Below are 22,883 nucleotides of genomic sequence, written 5' to 3'. Positions count from 1 at the left end.
CTGCGAATTTTTTTTAAAAATTGATCGGAAATATAAAAAAAAAAAAAATCGGATTTTTGATCCAACATTGTTTTTAATTTAATTAATAATGCTAGAAGAATTTGCGAAATTCGATGGTTCAAATTTAGGGACTGACTATATTTAAATTAAGGGTTCAGGCATTTAGCCTTACCCACCGAATTCATTGTTTAAACCTTTTTGGGAATACAGTTATTCTAAGGAGAAGAAAAAAATATTTAACAATTTTTTGTGTTGATGAATTCAGAGGATCCTGTGCTTATATATCATTTTAAGCAAACGCAGAAAAAAATCTTTTTGTGTAGTTGGATGAACTTTTGTAGTTTCACAATTATTGATTCGTATTTTTCATGTGATTTTAAAAATGTTCGATTCCAATTTACAATATAGTAGTAATCATATCATGAATTTTTAAATAATGAATTGAAGGATCATCCACTAAAATTACAAAAATGTTAAGTGGCCCGTTCTCTGCGTTTTCATTTAGAGATTATTTAAACCCTACTTTAAAGTTATTTGATTAAAAAAATATTAAACTCAATTTCAAACTTTAAATATATTTCGGTATGAAGGAATATTAATTAATTGATAATGGTTACTTTTTACTGAAAGATAAAAAAAAAATTATGTATAAAATTTTCCATAAAATAATAAACTCTATAAAAAAATTCCCTTGCATTGGTTTAAAACTATTATGAGTTAATCAGTACTTGATAAAATTATACTGAAAGCTGTTAAAACTTTCTGTTCTAAAAAAAATAATTCTGAAATTAAAAATAGTATAGTTTATGATTATTTAGCAATAATACTTGCTTTTATTACACTTAACCCTTGTTTATGGCTCCAAGCGTAGTGAAGGTTGCCATTTTGGTTTATTTGTATCAGACCAGCTGTTAGTAAAAGGTTAAGTAGAACCAATAATACTTTTTTTTTAGTTTGCCTTTTTTGAAGATAATCTGATAAATATATTTACTGTTCAAAAAAATTTCTGATTTACTTGAAAAATATTGTCCTGATTTTTTTCTTCCTGCGATTGTCATAAAAATTAAAATGAAGCATTTTTTTTTAAATTTCTAATACGAAGTCCACAGTAAGTTTCATCGTTAGGACAAAAAAAATAAAAATAAAATAACAGTAGAAGAATTACGATATTCTTTTATGATAAAATGGTATGTTTTAACTACCACATTTTAGCAATTAAAGTTGTAATATGTTTAATTCTAAAACTGCTATTGGTGTTAAGTTTAAAATGAAGCGAAATCTAGACATTAAATATTTTGTTAGCTTTAAATTAAAACTTTTGTTTGTTAGCTTAAAGTAAACTGGATACTACTTTTTAATTTTTTATTGAATGCTACCGATTTTAATGTGTTTAAAGCTATTTTTGCTTGGAGACAAAAAGTCACTTATAGTATGAAACGCACCTATTTGAAGAAAATGGCAGTACAGAGCAAAAGAAAGAAGGAAAAAAGAACAATTTTTGTTCAAATGATCGGATTTTCGCGTACTAAGTGAGCCTTAGTGCTTAAAGGAAGTGATTACAAATATGATAATTAGTTAGAGCAAACTATTAATTAAGTTACTAACTCAGTCACATAAACGTACTTTTACTTCATCTATATATACATAGTTTTAATTTCACTTTTTGTGTCTTTAGTCATATCTTTAAAACTAATTGCACAATTTAGAAAAAAAAGAGCACCCAGTTCTGAAACTCGTTTACCCAACGAGTGAGTTTAATTTCATGTGAAAAATAATTTTTAATAATTATTTATTATTCTTGGTTATTTAATTCAATAAGGGTCGAAAAAATGTTGAATGACATACATTTGTATGAGGCATACATTTTTTATGCCATATTCCTCTATGTATTATTTTCTATCGAGAAATATAAAGCTTCGATTGTTTTCATTACATAAAAACCGAGAAAAATAAAAATTTATTATTTTTTAAAAATAATTTGAACGAAGATATATATCTAAATAAAATGGGGTGATTAATACGTAAATGTAGTTTACTTACGAGGATCTTGACTTACGCAAACGATTTAGTTAATGGTCAATAGTTTTTTTTTTCAAGGAAGCAAAAAACGATGTTTTTTTAAATTTTTTTTGAAAGTCGTCTGCTAATTTATTCTTAATTTACTAGGAAAGAAACTTGAATAAAATATTGGCAACAAAGTCATATTATAACTACTTATTAAAATAACTTATATATTTACAAATTTTTAGAATAGAATTCTTTCTTCTATTTATGTCTTGTCAATTATTCCTTCATTCGACATTGAAATGTAATCATTTAAATATAATTGTATACAATAAAATTTAAATTCTTGACTCGATACAAATAGTTCTTTAATATTAATCAAATTGTATCTGTGCATAACTATATTCGATCGTCACATATAAAATACGAAAAATAAAAATATGTGGACTAGTGCTAACTAATAATAAAGGAAATTTAAACATAATAGTCTACTAAAGTACAAAAAGCGACGATAGCTAATAACATATCCAGAAAGCATGTAACCTTATGGAAAAATTGCGTCAGAATTTTTTTTCATTGTCACGAAAATGTACTAAAAACCTTTTTTCAATAAAGCAAAAAATTAGCAGTTTCAAACTTTTCATCCAAAAAGAATTAAAAAATAATTTTTTAAGCTTTTTTTCAAAAAAGCATTGTCACTTGGGAAAAATGGTCTCTTAGGTCCATAATGACGTCACACTAGCGATCAGATCAAATTGCATTGTCCATTAAAATTTCATGACAAGGTGGATTTTAGCTGAGCATACAAGACGTTGCGAAAAGAAACCTTATAATTATCTAGATTTAAGATTATTTTCACCTTGAGATTAGCTTTATTTAAGGATTTTTTCACGCTTGAAAACCCTAAGATAACCTCGATTTTCAGGTTTTTATATGGAAGCTTGTTTTTTCCAAGGTTTTGGATTAGGGCAATGTGTGCAGAATAGAGCAGATTATCACTGATCTCGTTTTAAGGTTAGAAGGTTTACACGTAAACCGCATAACAAACCTTTTTTAGGTTTACATTAAAAGATTTTTGCTGAAAAAAACAAGCATGGGCATACCCTCCAACTGCTACGGAATTTCCGTAGTTTCAGAAATCTTCTTTTCAGACGGTAGCAAAATTAATGTCTTAATATTTAAAAAAAATTCATTTTAGCGTAACTTGTCCACTATTACTTATAAAACTGCAGGCCATATGGCTAGATTCTTAAGTTCTGATAAAAGTTTTATGAGAGATCCATTTGCTTTAAAAATTTCTATTTTGGTTCGCTACCACGAGAAAGAATTATTTTCAAAATCCTCATAAGTTGGAGGGTATGAGCATGGGTATATGTTTTTTCCAGTTTTCCGAGAAGCGTGTGTGAGTTAAATGAAGTATTGTAAAAACTTTAAAAATTGCAACTCTTGTTTAATTAGGAATATTCTAATGCTATTTTTTTTAACTACTTTAAAACTAAAATTTCGAAACCTAAAATTTTGTAACCAGATATTTGGAGTTATTGAAATTGAATGTGCTGTAAAGCAAAGTTAATGGAGTTAATGGAATGTGCTATAAAGCAAAGTTATTGATTCTTTTTGGGGAATCGTTACAAATCGCCACTCCACAATGCTATTATTATCGCCAATGATACTTAATTAATTTTGGTAATTAGTTATGATTATAATAAATGTCCGATGTTTGTGATATATATGCTATAAAAATGGTATATTTTTTTTTAAAAAAAACTGTTCTGCAAGTAAATTTTGAGATAGTATATGAGTATTTCCTAAAATATAGACATTCACTTTTTAAAATAAGACTAGTTTCAAATGATCTGATGTAGTTTCTAATGATCTAGTTTCAAATGATTTTTAATCTGAAATGAGTTTCAAATGATTTCTGCATTACAAAAATATATATTTTTTTTAAAAAAAAACCTCTTTTCTCATTTTTAAGTATTGTGCATGTTTATTTTTCTTATGTCATTAATAATAATTACTTTTCTTCATCTAAGGGTATTTTCTTCTCTAAGGGTAATTGATTCTCACTTTCTAATTTAAAAATAGTTTTAAATGATTTCTGCATTGCAAAAATTTATAAAAATAAAACAAACATCATTTCTCATTCTTAAGTATTGTGCATGTTTATTTTTCTCATGTCATTAATAATCATAATTACTTTTTTGACATCTAAGATATTTTCAAGTGAATAAACTCTCACTTTTTAAATTAAAACTAGTTTCAAATGAATTCTACATTGAAGAAAATTATAAAGAATTTGCAAATTATCCTTCAATGCGTTAGCGATATATATTCTCTGACGTTTACATGTTTTTGACTAAGCACTCTTTAAAAATAAATAATAATAATAATTCCGTAAAAAGTTCTTTACATATTTGTGTAAAATGGGTATTTTCTACCAAATTGACGCTATATATCCTTTCTCTCTACTTAAAAACATCTTATAACATTATTTTTTAGCATCTTTTTTTAACAGAAATTTTTAATTCTCTAACTGCATAATATTTTCTCTTTAAATGAAAATATCATAATATTCATAAAAATAATCCAAACTTTTATAGCGAAGGGTTGGGCATTAAACTAGATGCATTAAGGGTACGTAAGTGTTAACGTAAGTGTACTCACATTTAAATCTCAAATTTTGGGTTGAAATTTTAAGAAAAAAATTTTTTAGCTGCGAAAGATTCAAAGAAAAAAAAAATTGCGAGTTGTAACATAAATTTACTTCCAATGAAAGGCGCTCTGCTACTATTGACAGGTCCATAATAGTCTCCCACCTATGCGTTTATAGTTTGTCTATGGTACGAACTCCCCCCGCAGCAAAGTCTGAGGCCGTCTGCTGCTACGGAAACAAGAATAGAGCATTTCAGAGAAGGTAGATTCTCTTCATTCTAGGGCAGTGTTTCCCAAAGTGTGGTACGCATACCCCCAGGGGTACGGGAACAATTTAGCGGGGGAACACTTTCTTATGCTAAATTCTTACGACAAACGAAAATGTCAAGAAATTTTATTTAAAAACAAAGTTAATAATGAAAATTTACGATTACGTATTTTTCTATTGGCTATTTTTCGCAGAATTAACAGTTAATAATAATTGATGTCAACAGTCAGTTGTGATTTGTAACTTTTGTGCAATCTTTTTTACGGTAAAAATACATTAATTTTTTTATTAGTGGTACACAGGGTAACGAAAAATTTAGAAAGGGTACACAAAAGTCATAAGTTTGGGAAACACTGCTCTAGGGCTAACACAAAGATTCCCTTTCCTTCGCTGATCCGAGCTAAAACCTGTCCTAAACAGTGACCCACGCCCCTACTTGAAATAGTTATTCCTTGTTACCATAGTCAGCGCTACGGGTCCACACGAATAGCTAGGTGAGTTCTTACTTTGGACAAACTATACACTAACCCCGTTGAGACATTAGTTCGCTTAAACTATACTCATTATTGGTTATTAAATAGCAATAAAATCGAACTTGACTATTAAATTGTGTAATTAAAAAATATTCATACATATTTTTAATGTCTTCTATTGTTAAAAACGGTGAATAAAAATAGGCACTTGCAATTAAAATTAAAAAGCTATTTTTCCATCATTAAAACATTGTTTTTTAATTTGCTACTTAACAAACTAGTGTTTAGTCTTGTTAGTATACTTGAAAGTTTAACACTGTTATGCCGTTCCGCCAGAATTAGTTGGAAATTTTTGAAAGTTAAATAAAAGAAATATTCCATTTTTTCTACTCTTCAGCATCTGATTCATCATAAGGCCTGAGAGCCCCGAGCCTCTGGGAGCCCCCTTACAGTTACGCAAAAGTTTTTTTTCTTTTTTTATTATTTTTGCATAAGAATTGTCTATTAAAATTATAAGTGCAAAAATTTAACTAAATATAATCTCAAATTTACTAATCTATCATAATTTTTCTCATGCTATGTACAATTTAAAATCATTTTGTAAACAAACAATAAGTACAGTGGGCGGAAATGCGGGGGCCCTAGGCCTTTGCCTCTCAGGCCTTGTGATAAATCCTGGGACTAATATAGGGGATCTTTATATCTATGGATAAATCAGACATTGGCAGTGGAGCCCTGACATTTTTATGTCTAACATCCCCCCCGATATCTAAATCACGGCCTGCTAGACCATTGTCTAACGTTAGCCACATCTCTCCTATCTTCAAGTCTGTGAAAATCTGATTGTCAGAACAAAAGTTATCTTAGGTATTATCTTTTTTATTTTGCGCTCTGTACAATTAAGTTTCAAAGAATGATTGCATAAAAGGCGATTTTTCTCGGTTTCTAAGTTAATTTTTAAGTCTTCTTCAATCCATTAAAAATATCTTCTTTTTCTAATATCAGCACATTTATATTTTAAAGTAAATATAAGGAAATTATTCGTAAGCTAAAATACATGCCAACGTCTTCTCCCGTTCTTTTTCTTTTTTTAAATTTTAAGTTAGCTAAGATTTAAGGTCAATTTTATCTATATTTTACTTTTTCTAAAGTGTTATTACACTATTATGATGAGAAAAAAATCTTTATTATTAAAATATCTTATTTTATGCCCAATTAAACTAAGTAACAATTAACTACAATTATAAAATTGATTTAAATTTTTATATCATTAAAATCGTTTTGTTTAAAATGTAACCTTTTTTTAAAAAAAAAAATAATCATTAAATGGTTTTTAAGATACTACTAACTTAAAAGTGCTAATCATAGAATTATTTCGCTAAACTATGCATAAAATATTTAAAATTAATAATTTCTTATTGAATAAAAAATAATTCTTTAGGGGTTTAGAAAAAAGAGATTGAATAGGATTTTAAGTTTTGAAAAATTATTGATCGCCCTCCCCCTTTCTTGACGCTACCACACCAACGCTATCCTTCGTAAAGGATAGCGTTAGTCAGTGTTGCCAGGTGCTGATAACCGTTCACCCCCAGATAGCGTTGTAAAATCCCCTAAAAATTTTTAAAAAACCCCAAAATTTTTAACTTATTGTATAAGTATTAAAAAATAGTACAAAAGTTAAATAATGTATAGAAAACGTTGCTTTAGTACTTTTTAATATTTTATTATCAACAAATTAATCTTTTTTACATTTCAATTGTTACATTATCTTTAATTTCTACTAAAATATTTAAGATATTTTTGTCAATACTCTTTGACTTGCACATTTTTTCATAAATATTTTATTATCAACGATATAGTCTTTTTTAATATTTTAATTCTAACATTATGCTTAAATTTTTGATAAAATATCCAACATATTTTCGTCAATACTTTCTGATTTGTATATGTTTTCGCTGTTAAACATTTTTTACATAGAAGAAGTAGATGCAAAATCCTTTACCCTTAAACCTTTAAACTGCTTTTCGTGTTCCCAATCTTTCTTGTACTTTAGTACGTACTTCTTTTTTTCTTCATCCTTTGGCATTATTTTTAAACCATGCACATTAAAAATTTTAAATAATTTGAATTCAAATTCTCCTAACGTAGTGGTTGATCGAGCTAAGTAATAACCTACTACATTCAACAAAGGGGTAAAGGTCTAAAATTATATCTTAATCTTTTTGTTTTGATTTAACATATTGATTTTCATATTACCATCTCACACATTCAGTTATAGAATTTGATATTAGAAGGTAACCAAAATGAAACTAGTAAAATTCCTAAATAACCCTAAAACAAACCCCTAAAAACTAATTCCCCTAAAATACCCACTGAAAATAAAAAATCCCCCTAAATTTAGGGGGAAAACCCCTAATCTGGCAACCCTGGCGTTACTCGTTGGTGTTCACATAATGAAAGTAAAACTTTAGAAAAAAACAAGGGCATAGATATTGAAAATTTTTGCAATATAATCAATAAACTATTTGAGTTTATTTTAAGTACAAGTTCTCTGTGAAGATTGAAGCAAATAAGAACATACAACTGAAAAAACGGAATAAAATAGACGCAATTTGTTACTGCATCTTCGGTTTAAACGGTTGAAAAACATATCCTATTCAAATACTAAAGAACAGCCGTTCGTAAATATGCTTCTTTTATTCACATTATGAATCCTAGCGAAATATCTGTCATTCTAATCAATTTATTAGTAGATTTGTTGTTGATTTCACGATGAAAAAAGATTTATAAATAAATATTCGTGTAGTATTTTAACTACTGAAGTATGATCGTTCTATATTCATGATATAAGTGATTTTAAAATCAGCAACGAATTCTTCGTTATTATTTGATTTAGACAGAAAACAAAACATTTTTTATCCAACATGAAAATGGTTAATATGGACCCGTACATGGTAATTATATGTTTGTTTTATGTAATTTTTTTAAACTTAATGTTTGTTTCTAAGACAAAAAATGGGGATATAAGTTGGATTGCCTTTTTCTTGTTAAGATTTATTCATATATTGGAATTGATTTTACTGTTAATGATATCAGATTTAGGCAATGGTTTACAATAAGTTGCCCTTTTGATTGTTGATTTTATGGGGATATTTCCATATTATAATCTGCCGTGCCATCTAAATTTGCTAATGCTCCAAACAGATATTAAACTTGCAATTTTTTTTATTAGTTTCTCGCGTGGGCCATTGCTGAAATGTTGTCAGACTATGCCCATTATTTGGAAGATACAGAAGTCTTGTATAATATGCCTGCATAAATATGTTTAAATGCTATGTGACAATAAAGGCTCAAAAATTCGATTGAAAAATCACTTAAATTTACGATGGAATCTATGCAACTAGAGCTATAACTCAAATGTGTGATTCAATTATTATTATTTTTTTTAAAAGGATTTTTCTCTTTTATTTTTGTGTGTGTTCGGATGCTGGTTGTTGGTTTTGCACCACCACATTATTATTTATTTTTCCTTTTAAATTATTATGAAAGATATAAGTTTTAGAAGTTAATATTTTTTCAAAATTAAAAAAACAAATCCTGGAAATACTTTAGTTTTGGTTTTTGCTTAGAATTAACAAGTAAAGTGACCACATTTTCATTGGGACAAATGGGATGAAATGAGAATTACAATTTAGTTATACTATATATTTTATTGTATACATTCATATACTTGTACAAAAATGTATTTATTATTAATTATTGGTAACTATAAAAATATTTGTAAAAAATAATAATTTGAACATCATGATTTTCAATCAAATTAAATTTTTTATTTGAAAGAAATTATGATTTTCTTTTATGGTCATATTTTTGATCCGAGTGAATACTTTGCAATAGATTCGGAATCATTTAATTAAATGTCGTGAAATATTTCATATGAATTGGTCAAATTATATTTTACACTTAATATCAATTTTAAAGTTTTAATGTTCAACTGCTTTTTTTCAGTTGTCCATATTTTATTGATACTAGAAAAAACACGTTCTGTTGCCGCATTTGTTCCTGGAAGGGCGAGAGCGAATTCTGCAATTTTCAAAGTATTTTGATAAGGAATATTATTCTGTTTAAAATGTAGGAATAACCCTGTCCATTTTTTGTCTGTTTCCCCATTTGCAGACAACCAACATTTAATTTATTCATCTGTAACATATCTATTTACCAATGGCACCTCATCAAAAAGATCATTTTCTCAAATTTTATTTTTTGGAAAATGGCTACTAATATATTCAAAAGATTTTTCCACATATTCCCATAAAATCTCCTTTTTTTAATGTCCCCCAATGAAAATTTTTAATATCTTTGAATTGAACTGTCCATTCTTCAAGATATTCCAAGCAGTTATTATAAAATTTTTTGACATGTTTCAGAAAATCTGGTCGTTTAATGGCACCTCGTTCTTCCAACCTAGTGATGTCTTTTCGAATAATTAAAGGAATGTAATCGTTACTATCAATTCTTTCTCATAATTTTGTTTTTAAATTATTGATTTCCTTTGACACTTCCGTAATTTAAATTCTGTCCCCTTCAATAATTTTCATAGCATTGTAAAATAATGTAGCTTGGTTGTGGATGAACTGAAGCCAAATTTGTGATGTGTCATTTTCAAAAAAGAGCTTCAATATTCTTAGACATTTATCTTGTGATAAAAAGTATGATTTTAATGGTTCATATATTTTTAAAATATTTTCTACAGCTGGTAAAAGAGCTAGCCATCGTGTTTTGCTGTAACCAAGAATTATTTTATATTCGATTTCTGTGCTCTCACGAAAATCCTTCAAACTTTCAACACGCACAGTATATATATAAAAGTACGAAAAAATTTTTGCATTAATATTTTCAACATTAACTGGAAGTAAGTCAGATGCTGTTTGAATAGTATTATGCAGAATGTGCGCTGCAAAACCTACTCCAATAAATTTTTGGTTCATATGTTCATTAAGTTTCGTAAAAACGTTATTGATGCCTCTTCTAGCTTTTCCACCAAAATTTGCGTTAGTGTTATCCGCACAATAGGCAATAATTTTATTGTTCAAATTATTCTTTTTTAAAATAGTATTTATTGAATCAAAAATTATTTGTGAGGTTTCACCCGGCAATGAAGCAAAATCTAATATTCTAATTTTAATTCCTGTTTCTGGATCAAAAAATCTAGCAGTTGTGGGAAATAACTTTAAATCTTTGTGGTTGGAAGCATCAGAATATATGGTTATAAATGCTCATTTTTCTAATTCTTTCTGCAATCTTAAAAACGAATACGATGAAAAAGCATTACAAATAATTGCTTCGGTTTTTGTCCTTGCACATGCAAATTTTTTGTCGTATAATGTTTTGACCATTTGTGACGTACAATCCATTGATCTGAAACTTTGATTGTGGTTTATGGTGTGGAAAGCAAATAGCCCTTCCGCTAATGTTAGCTGTTTTTCTGTGTTGCCAAATCTAGCACTGCGAAGAAACTGTTCCATATTAGACGAGGTAAAGGCATTATTCAAAAATCTTTTGTGCCTTTTTGTCCCTACATGTTTAGTAATATCGTTTTTTCCACCATGTGAGACTGAAATTCAGCATTTGCATTTATCACACCGTACCATATAGTCTACTTTGGTTTTTTTAATAAATGGAAATTTTTTGCTTAGCTCTTCCTTAAATTTGTATTCTCTTTTTTTACTCATCTTTTATTCTGTGGGTAAATACTAAAAATAAATAAAAAATTACATATAAAGACTGAAAAAGAGTATTGAATTTTACCTTATTGACCGTTACGTTGTGTCGACTATTGCTCTACCTTCGTCAATCAAATAATGAGTCAAACCGAACGTCAAATTGAAAACAAGAAACCGCCCTGTCTGCATTTATTAAGCGGAGACGTAACACAATGTTCGAACACCACCGATTAAATCTAACTCGGTACATTGCCTAATTTAGTTTACTCTGCATGCATTTTATGTGTTTTTTTTTTAATGCATTTTTTATTTCTTTATATTTACCATAATACTTAATAAATAATATGTAATATATTTTTACAGTACATTTAAAATAAGAAATGCAGATATTTTCTAAAAAGCGGTACATTCTTAAAAATCGGTGGGACGCAGGACAGTCCACCAAAAAGCGGGACTGTCCCGCCAAAATCGGGACGTGTGGTCACTTTAAACTAAAGACAAATGTAATTTTCAGATCTAAATAAAATGTAAGTGAGTATATATATGAACATTTTCTCCTGAAATAATTTTGTATTGATTTATTCAATGTTGTTAGATGTATTAATCAAAATTTAGTTTTGTATTTGTGTTTCTTAAGAACTTAACTAATTAAGAAGAAGGGGGGGGTTCCAATGTCTTAATTTGTGTCATAAGATTTTGAAACTTTCACTCCTAGCGTAGATAATTAACAAAAAAATAGAAAGACCTGCAAAAGATATGTTTTTATGTAGTTTTATCTTAGAAAAGTAAGCAGATTCCGGGATTTTGTAATTTTTAGATTGCTTTTGTTTCTAAAAGTAAAAAAAAATTTCTAAAGAAAGTTTTTGTTCAAGAGATAAAGATTTACTGATTTTTCATTAGTTTCCTGACTCTTCTTTGAAAGAATTCCCTATTACCCTATATTTTCCCTCATTTTTCCTATATTTTTCCCGATTTAAGTTTTGGAATTTATCAAACACAAAGAAGTTAGTCATGTCTTTTGTTAGACATGTCTTTTTTTATGCAGATTTTAATGTTGAAAATGTTAGAACTTTGTATTGTGATATTTATTGTGTGTTTTTTATTATTTTTTTAGGATGTTGAAAGTAATCAGCAATTTATTGACCGCCTGTTTAGCCCTGATCCACAGACATGTTTAGATGCTTTGAAGTATATCTTTGTTTGTTATTTCAATTTTTATACTAATGAAGTTAATTAAAAAAGTATAAAATTTAAATGCACTTTTAAAGTGGTGTAACTAGCTTATTTGACATAATAAAAATTAGTGCTATTTTTTTTAAAAAAATCTGAAAGTCGCTGTTTTTGAAATGTAAGCCCATTAATTTTCATTGAGAAGTCGCAATATTACTGTTTGAAATCCTTTCTATTAACTGTGCGGGGGAAGAAAAAAAACTAAACAGCCATTTAATTTTTTTTAATTTGCTTTTTTAATTGAGCAAATGAACTAGTTTTGATTAATTTAATACTGCATTTACTATGATTGACTTCAATTAGGACTTGAAAGATTGTATTAAGTTCTTCCATACTTAAATGGTTGACATTTATAAAATACTTATTTTTCAATTTTTACCGAGATTGCATTGTACAAAATAAAAATAGAGTGCTTAAAAATTTTTTATTCTGAAGACTGAATTTTCACATTCTAAGAGGGGAGGCTAACTGTAATATATTATCTAATATGTTAACTAATAACCGCTGAAAATTTTTTAAGTAACAAACTTGAGCACAAAAATGTATTTCCCCATGTTAAATCATTTTGTTTCTTCAAATGATTCTGCTTTCTTGACTATCAAAAATATGGAGTAACCGCAACCTGTAAAATATAGTCTCAACAGTTAAATCTAGTTGGTGGTTGAAAGTTCAGAGCCCTGAATACTAATTTCTCTTTTTGCATGTAGCCTTAACTCATGCTATTTAAAGAAAAATAATTTTTATCATTATTTTGCACACAACTATGAAAGTTGTTTACTCAAAGATAACTGTTTTTAGAATTTTAAGGAAAACTACCCTTTTATAATTCTTAACCTCTATATTTATGTTTATTAATTACCTCTGTGCCATAAATAAATTAAAAATGATAACTGTTCAATGAAAATTTCAATATTACCTACTTCTAATTTTTTCCCCTTCTTTTCAGACACCTTAAAAATACTGTTATTGGCAGTAATAAACAAAAAGGTATCGTCATTCAAATGGGTGTTTTACCAAGGTAATTGCATTTATATTTTTTAGTTAGTAAGATGTCTATTTAAGTTCATTCAATGTTTTAAAATATTCACTCTTTTTGTTATTAGTTGGTTATTAGGTTGATGTTTTGTGACTTATAAATTTATTATAATGTTTTCATTTTTACATCAATAAGCTTTTTAAACAATACTTAAAACGATATCTTGTTAAGTAGATTTTATTGATAAAAAATTCTTGGCTATGATTTGTAATGCATCTGCACCCTTTTTTCCAGATTTTTTCTCCTTCCCAACATTGGCAATAATAACTGACAATGTGGTGTTTGGATTATACTTGTGCTTGCAAATAAGTGTGTAATAATGATTAGGAGACGGGATCATGCAAAAGTTAATTTTAAAGCAATGTCCATGCTTAGAATTGTTATCCATGTTTGATTGCCAGATATAAATTTACCTGGAAATTCACTGCAATGATTTTTTTCAGACTTGTTTTTCAAAGGTTCTGTAGCAGCATCAAATATTGCTTTTTTGCAAAAAATATGCTATTTTCAGCTGTTAGGTCAATATTAGCTGCTGTTTGCAACAGTTAGTCATGACTGTTCGGTCAATTTTAGCCTATCTTTAGTCAATTTTAACCAATTTAGCACTCTCAATGCTTATTCTGAAAATGACGCAAAACGTAAACTAGTTTTTTAGTATTTAAAAACTTACTTCAATGCTACATGTACCGGAATGATTATTATTTTTGGTATTCGTTTTATGGTGTACAAATGAAAATTTATGGTGTGTCCTGAAGAGATTGGTCTGAATCACAATTATTCTAATTTTGTGTGTAGCAAAGATAATAACTACACTAAATCACCATAGAGTGGTCTTCTTTTACTGAAGTACCAACAAAGGATTTTTACCACAAAATTTAAAGAGTGTACCATGCATCAATTTCATTGATCCAAACAAAAGAATATTATATATTTATACAGGGTGCGTAGCGTTTTTAAAAAGTGCTTAAAGGTGCTTATTTTCAGTTTTTGTTTTTTAAAAGCCATTAAAGGTGCTTTTTTCCGTGGATGTTTTTAAAAAGTGCTTAATTTTCTCTTTTCCAAAATGTGATATTTTTTTTACAATGTTGATTTTTGCCACAAATTATGCAAAAAGACATAGTCCTCACAATTAATTCTACCCCAACTGCCCCAATTTCTGCGAACTGCCGGTCTGTAGTGTATGAAAGCACCATTTGTTTTACATGTTTGATGAAATGCTTGCTGGTTCGCACTTGCGTATACTGAGCCGAATTCAGTGGTAAGGATTCTTGACTCTCATGTGCAACACTGCTGCATTTGGCAAGAGATTCTCAATTTCAGACTTCACTTTCCGCCCTCTGTAATAGAATCGAAAAATTTCATTCGTCCCCCTCTGTAATAGAATCCAAAAATCTCTAGAATTTTTGCTGATTACAGGGACCAACTAAACATTGTAAATTTTTTTTTCTCCATTAGTGATAGAAAATTTCATTTCTCTTGTTTATTTTATCGTTTGTGACGCGCCATCGTCTTTGGCTGTAAATAAAACGGGATAAAACCATCAATTGTCAAAAACTTGCTAACCCGGTCTAATTATGATATTTTTCAAAGTGCTTATTTTTTGTTGAAAAATTTGGCTACACGCCCTGATATGTGTTTAGATAAATATGTATGAGACAGGGGTGTTCAGTCAAAAACAATAATTGAAACAGAGTTAAATTTCGACTATATCAAATTGAGTCAGGGTAATCAAAAGAAAAATATTATTGCTTCCCGAAGGATAGATAGTGGTTTCGAAATAAAAGCATTAGTGATGACCGACAAGTAACCCAATCTGAAGGTTCATGCTCAATATCTCTTTTTTTATAAGGGAATTTAACATAGATAGGTGAAAGGAACAACTAATACACAACCATACTCTTTGGATCAATAAAAATTGACATAACCATAATAGACATAGCATACAAGAAGAGCACTGACTAAACCCGGTCAAATAAAATAAATAAATAAATGCGTTACTCACCCCTCACAGTCATTCCCGATGAGGCATGTTGTAGAAAAGAAAAGGAGAGGGGGGGAAAGAGTTTGAGTTCAACTGGACAGGGGTGGTTATAGCCTTGCCGTCACAACTGATCCAAAAGCCCAACACGAAGGATCTCGGCTTGTGTCATGATGATTTCGAATTTGATAGCAAAAAAAATTGCAGTATAAAGTTCACCAACAAAACAGGAGAGGTTCCAATTCAGGAGATTCCATTTTTGATAAGAACAATTAAAGCGGAGGACAACGGTTTACGTTAAGGCAGGTAGTCAGCAGCGGAGATTTGTTCTTCTACTCCTCTCAACATAGACAAGATGTCGGACAATAACATTACATAAGACAAAAAATTACCAGTCCTTCGCTGTCACCGGTCAACACGGCAACATGCAATTATTCTCAAAAAGATTTTTTAAAAAAAGAACGTTTTGCTCATCTCAACAACTGTTCGTCCTCGCGTTTGTGGAATCTTAGGATTTACTAAAGATGAAGGTACGACATGCTGCACTAAAGTGCTCAAATCAAGATGACGAAGAAAAAAATTGAGAAACAATCTAAACAGTCACATATTCAACTGTCTTTCGAGCAGAGCACCAAGAGAGGAAAAGAATGGCGTCTCCTCAGCGCGGGAAATTCAAGTTGTGTAGGAGGAAGAGAGGACGGCTGTGATTGGACGAGGGCATCACAGGACGGGTACAGCAAAACCAATCAGGGCGATTAAAACACACACGATACCAAAAAAGGTATTAAATGGAAGATGTTACACTTGGAGGGAGTGATTACATCAATACTGGGAATTTTCCGGATCTGGTTCGAAGCGGTTTAGCACTCCACGTGCGAACTGAAGGTTAATAAATGCCATGGGAGAATGTGACGTAAAGTCGTAAAATGCGAGGGGAGAAATCGGCCTTGAGAAGGACAGCGGGGTCAATTCAACCTTGAGTCACCAAAAGGTGAAAAGGATGACACAAAAATGTGTTACTGAAAGGAGAAGAAAGTATTCCTATTCTCATTAAAGAGTTGGGGTAAAATAAAGATTAAATTAGAAAAAAAAAAAGACAACCAACATTAAACTAAGAGGGATTAAACAATTTAAAAAAATCGTCACACATAACTGTGACACTTCATTATCTGGGCTCATAAAAATTTGCAAAAAATGAAGATAAAGCATTGATTTTGATAGTTTTCATCTTTGGAAATATGTCGCCATATTGGCAATTTTTTATAAAGTTTTGCTTCATTTTTTATAAAGGTTTGCCTAATAAGAACAAAAAATTTTCAATAATATGACTAAAATTTTTGTTCTTATTTAGGCAACTATTTTCATAATTTTAGGCAACTATTTTCAAACTTTAGGCTACTATAAGCAACTATTTTGTTCATTTTTTTCTGTGGCAACCCTGTTTATGGAATATAGAAAGATTATGACTGCTTCGATTTTTTTTATGCATTTACTGAGAGGATGATTGGTGTCATTTCTTGGAATTTTGAAGAAATTATATGATCATAAAATTGATATTTATTGACTCAAGTTGGGTGTCAAAAGTTATGACCAAGTATAAAATTGTGGTTGTGAAACTGAAATTTTGTAGTGCAAAATATGACAAATGATTGTTAATTTCAAACCCTGCTTCTATATCCTCAGTGAACTTAAGAAGAAAAAAATTTTAAATGGTATGAGGATATTGAAACTTAGTAGTAAAGTTGCGACTGCTCATTGCATTGTGTGACTAGTGTCAAAATGGGATAAATAGCTATCTTTTTTAGACAATACTGAGTTTCATCAAATTAATTGTGGGAAATAGCCTCATTATTTATTGACTGTATCTAATGAAAGAATTACTTTAGGTTTCATGATAAATTTTTGCCTAGATGTTTTATATTGCTTTCAATTAGTCTGTGAAATTTACATTTTTTTTTTATTTTTTTTTTTAGACTTTATCAATTTTTAACTGATGAAGTTAGCAGTGAGGATCTAATGATAGAAACAGCAGTTACGCTTGGAAGTTTAGCTAAAGGAACAGATAAACATGTAGAAGATCTTTTAGGGTCTGGGCTTATTGGAGCTGTCTTGAGAGGTAATAACAAATTGTTATTATTTGCCAAAAATGAGTGGTAAAATTTGCGTATTCAAAAGTAATTTTTTTATTGTTTGTTTCATTATTATTATTTTAAGTTTGTTTATATTTTAAAAATGGTTTTAACTTGACAGTGATTTTTTTAACAGGTTACTGTTTAAACGAATTTTATGTATCAAAATCTTATAACAGTTTTAAAAAACATGCTTTTAAAGGTTAATTTTAAAGATCAGATTGTGTAAATATTTATTTTAAGGGATCTCAAACATGTTTTAAACTGAGTTCAAAAGCTCTTTAGAAGGAAAAAAAAAACCTGTAAAAATTCCGCAAGGAATATGAATTTTAGCTCACTTACCATTTTCATTTGTAAATAAGTTTTAAACTTTCATTTAATAACAAGAGTTTTTTTAAAGTGTAAAAATAAAGGTTTCATATTTTTTTACTTATTTCATTATTTGCTTGTTAAACAAAGTTTAAAAATGGAGTGTCATGGAACTATAATCACATTTTTACATGAAAGTTTTCTTTTTAAATAGAATTTGGTAAAATGCTAATGCTTTTGCGAAGAATCAAAAATGTCTTTTTGCATTTTGTTAAATCTTCAAGTGTCAATTAATAATCCTAATTTTATTTAAGAATGTATTACTTTGCTTTGTCTAATTTTTCAAATTTCTCAGAACATAAAATTTTTGTGAAAAGGACTGTGTGTGTTATTTAAAAAAAATTTCACCACTATATCTTTACCTATATTTCTTAGGTTTGGCAACAAGTTCAAACATGAAGTTAACTGAAGCATGTTTGAGGTGTTTGCGTACTGTGCTTTCACGTAATGATGCTACTATTGATATGTTATATGAAGATCCAACTCTTATCCCTCATCTAGTATCAATGTGTAAACAACAATCAACTACTGTACAGGAATGTGTCATGACTATGCTGAGTTCTGGGTGCCAGGTATGTAATTTGTTTTTCTTCCTTTTTAACTGTAAAATCCTGTTGTAATGACAATTTACTATAGCAGAGGAAATTGTCATTATAGCGAGCTTGACATTATAAGCAAATATGCATATTTAATGTTGAAATAACAATAAAAACGCAATTTAATATGCATATTTACCTCTTTTTTGTTTATTTTGAACAACTATTAAGATTTAAAATACATAACTGGAGTAGATTGCTTTTTGCCTACAGATAGTGGACTGAATTAATAGTTCTGTATTTTATGAAAGACAGAAATGTCTCTGACAGGAACATAGCTGCTAACTCTTCTAAACTTTCCAGTAGACTGCTGGTTTTAGCCAATTTCTCCTGGTCTACTGGTTTAATTAAAATTCTCCTGGTTTTTGTACATTTTAGAAAATTCTTTAAATAGAGTTTTTATACAGATTATTGCTTGAATATTTAAATATGTGTTACTAATGAACCAAACCTCATTTATAGAAATCAGTTAAAAACTTTTTTTGTTCTGAAATATTCAGTTTATTTTTATTCAGATCTCTCTTTTTAAATTAATGAAAATTTTTTAAAATCTATCTTTGATTAATTAAATGCCTATTAATAACCATAATTATGAGTAAACATAATACATAACATTTTAAGTATGTTTAATGTCAATCATAACTGGAAAATATTGCCTTTCTTCTGTTTTGATGACTATAAAAAACCCTAAAGTTCACTATGTGTAAAATGTTTAGTACATAATGCAAAAATTATCATGAAATTTATATTATTTCGTAAAATCTACTGGATTTTTTCCTATCCACGTTGGCAGCTATGCGTGAATGTTTGAACAACAAGTTTCCAAATCGTAACTAGTTTTTACAAGAAGAAAATTATATGCAGTGAAATACCTTTTGACCTCATTGATAGCAGTGAATGTTGATTCTAATAGTTAATTGTCAAGAAGGAAACTAAGATAGTTATGTAGTTAACAAAAAATGCAATCTTTTGTAAAAATGCAATCTTCTCAACTGTACTTTATTTTTAAATTTGAATATTGTATTTATTTTGAATTAGAGAAGGGATCCTTAAAAAGTTGTTAGATGCATTGATAATGATAATTTGTAATTAAGAAGTTGGATGTTTTCTGTTATTGCTATTTTATTTAGCATTGTTGGATATGAATTCCAATGCAGTGATTCTTGTCATGTACTATTCGCCCTATTATTACTTCATTGTTATAGGTAATATTTTTATTTAAATTTATTAATATTTATTTTGTAGACTCCTGAACATCAAGATCTATTATGTGCCAATGGAGTACTGGATCTCTTGCCTCCGTTATTATGTAATTCTGTTTATAGAGTAAGTGTACTTTATATTTTTATAAATGTTGTATGCTTTTTTTTATTTGTCATCCCATGGGCAGAATATGCCTGATCAAGCAAGCGTGGTTCAGGGAAATTTAGGCTGGCTTTGGAAAATTTTTAGTTTAATATTTATTAATTACTATAATTATTTTTTTAAATATTGGAATGAGAAATTATTTCTGCAGGGAAGAAAAAAAATATCACAAGAAAGAAAAATGAATTGGGGGATAAAAGTGCTGCTTTCTTCTTTGGAAATATTTTCTCCTGGAGGGAAAGAATAAAGTGATTGCCTGTCATGTTAAATCTGTTATTTTAAATCTTAACACAAATAAATTTCTTTATTAATCAGTTGTCTTATTTATAAGTCTTGCACAAATCAATTTGTTTATTTATTAGTTTGAATTCCTTAATTTTAGGAGTGGGACTTTTATGAATTATAACTATTTCAATATATTTTTGATTTCTGTTATTTTTAGCATATAAGCCAGTTTATTCAAGAATTTCTTTGATAAAGAAGAAATTAAATTGAAAAATTTTAACACCATGCAAACTGTACTTTCTTAAAATATTTTGATAAAGTTATTGTAACTGAAAAAAGGCACGATAATTTTGGGGAATATTTTAAGGGAAAAAATAAAAACTACATTCTGCAGAAACATTAGACTCTTACAATTTTCTGTGCCCTTATTGTCATCTAGCTTTATTTATGTATAATACATTATATTTTATATATATTTGTATATTTTTAGGTACAAATACCTTCTCTAGGTTGCCTAGCTCATATGAGTTATCAAAATGAGAAAGTGTCTGAATTAGCTGCCACATGTAAGTTTATATAGTTACATGTAAATTTGTTTATAATCAATTACCTACAAAAAAATGAGTGCATTTATACAGGATGCTTTTATTTAATGTAATTTAATTTATTGCACTTATATTTAAAGGTTTACTTATATTAATATACTAAAATATTATTTACATTAATGTACAGAAATCAATAATGTAGCTAGACTCTCACTGGCCCTCCACTCCCATGAAATCTGATACTTATGTGTAATGGAATATCTTTTTAACTAGAAAGTATTTTGAGCGTTCATTATACTTGGGCGCTGCCCCAATAGGTAGCATCGCCCCTGACAAAAATTTTGACCTGCAATAATATGTAATTAAGAATACTGTAACTACTGGGACACATATGTTCCAGTTGTCAGGACTGATGGGACATATATGTCCTGGTTCTAAATCAGTGTTTAAAATCTTCCTAAAAATATAGCATCTTAGTTTTAGTGTGCCCTACTCATAGTTTATGCTACCAAAATTGTTCTGTTGTAAAAAAAAAAAAAAACTCATTGCGAAAGGGTTAAAGAATGGATATTTTATTAATATTATTGACAAAAGACTTCGTATAAGAATGAACAATTTACCAAAGATGTTTTGCTCATTTAATTAAATATTTAAAACATACTTTAAAAAATACATTTTTCACATTTAAGAAAATTATCGTGTAACTTTAGTTTACCATTACCATAAAACTTGCTCTAGTTTAAGTTTTGAAATGTTGGCAGCCTTATGCTTAATTATATGTTAAAAATATCTAATATTCTTAAAAATTCTTTTGATTTAGACCATTTACTAGGGAAAAAAACAGCAAACTAAACTGTTTAGTAAAGTTATATAGCCGTATACTGGGGAGTTTTGCCTTCTTAAATAATATTTGTTGTGATTGGAGGGAAAATATAGTATTTGGAATATTTTTGAATGCCTTAGAAGTAAAAATTTTTGTATAGGTTTCTTTATGTTATATTTATGCCTTAATTTATGTTTCTACAAAAGCTAAGTTGTATTTCTTAAAACTGTAGATTTATATCATCCTTGAGAAATGTCCATAATAACCTTAAGTTGCTTGCAGAACAATTTTTGAACTACATCTAATTTTTTTTATGAAGAGTATTGCTTGTAAAAAATTTTTTATTCATGGTATACTTTTACTTTTGATGGACTAAATTAATGGCACATATATATAGATTAGTATGTTATATGTGTAGGTAATATGTGTTATCAGTAAAATTATAATGTAATTTAAAATAAATCATACTTCTTTTTTCAGCAAGTCACAATGGTAAATCTGTACCAGATATCTTAATAGGATTAATGAGTAGGGATAAAACAACAGAAATGCAGCTAGCTGCTGCAAAATGGTAAATGAAAATTTTTGTTCTTTGAAATTGTTAAGAAATTTATTGATAAATTCTCTTAAAAGTGTTTGCTATTAAGGAACAAGAAATACATATTTATTATGATCGAAAAATATAGCAGAAATAATTCTTTACACAGGTTTTTTTAAAATAGTTGAACATATGAAAGCTTTAATTTTAAAATTAGTTGCAAAATATTTAGTATTCATTTATCTATTTTATTCATTTATCTCCCCCCTACCCTGAAGATAAGTAAAAATTTAGTATTTGCTACTTAAGGCTTGTGAACTCCCATTATTTTAAGTATTTTCTTTTTTACCTACAATGGTGTCTTATAAAGTATAATAAAATTAAACAATTATTTTAGATTTTTTTAAAATTTATATTCTTTAATATTTTTTTATTTAATTATATTTCTTTAAAATGAGCTTTAGTTAAGATTTTATTTTTATTGATTGTCTAAAATTTTTATATTATATGCAATAATTATCACATTTCTAAACATCTAATCCAAAGTAAATAACTCTAGCTATAAGTGCATATTTTAATTCTCATTACACTGATGCTTTATTTAAGAAAATAATTTGGTACTCAATTCTTTTAATTTTTTATCTAGTATGACATATATGTGCAGAGCAGGAGCTATACCTGCAGATGATTTTAGAATTGTGTACAAAGTATGTACTGTTTCTTTATATTTCAAATTTAATTAATTATGCTTAAAAATCATGTTTTTTATTCATACTTAAAACATGTCTCAAATTGATTGAAAAACAATTTTCACTTTTAATTTTCTACTTGATTTTGATTTTGTAGAACTACTAAAATTGTGAATATGATTTATAAAACAGAAATTTGGTCATCATTGCTTAAACAAATATCACACTATAGTTTCC

At 28.3% G+C, this 22,883-nt stretch overlaps 1 protein-coding gene across 4 annotated transcripts in view; it reads left to right on the top strand.

Moving 5' to 3' along the window:
- The first annotated feature begins 7,852 nt into the window (after window positions 1–7,852).
- Window positions 7,853–22,883, top strand: part of LOC107440142 (armadillo repeat-containing protein 8) — a 29,518-nt gene continuing 14,487 nt past the window's right edge. For 2 of the 4 annotated variants that reach the window (XM_016052977.4, XM_016052976.4), the window contains exons 1-9: window positions 8,103–8,354; window positions 12,238–12,311; window positions 13,300–13,371; window positions 17,341–17,483; window positions 18,241–18,437; window positions 19,707–19,787; window positions 20,542–20,617; window positions 21,900–21,990; window positions 22,604–22,664. In XM_016052977.4, the coding sequence (XP_015908463.1) occupies window positions 8,325–8,354; window positions 12,238–12,311; window positions 13,300–13,371; window positions 17,341–17,483; window positions 18,241–18,437; window positions 19,707–19,787; window positions 20,542–20,617; window positions 21,900–21,990; window positions 22,604–22,664 (825 nt within the window). In that variant the 5' untranslated portion in view covers window positions 8,103–8,324. Of the gene's footprint in view, window positions 8,355–12,237; window positions 12,312–13,299; window positions 13,372–17,340; window positions 17,484–18,240; window positions 18,438–19,706; window positions 19,788–20,541; window positions 20,618–21,899; window positions 21,991–22,603; window positions 22,665–22,883 lie in introns of all 4 variants that reach the window. The other 2 variants (XM_016052978.4, XM_016052979.4) reach the window with 2 other exon arrangements.

The sequence above is a fragment of the Parasteatoda tepidariorum genome, chromosome 9 (assembly GCF_982258835.1).
Source record: "Parasteatoda tepidariorum strain Cologne lab strain chromosome 9, Ptep-v5.0, whole genome shotgun sequence".
NCBI lineage: Eukaryota > Metazoa > Arthropoda > Arachnida > Araneae > Theridiidae > Parasteatoda > Parasteatoda tepidariorum.
This window is presented reverse-complemented; position numbering and strand designations above follow the sequence as displayed.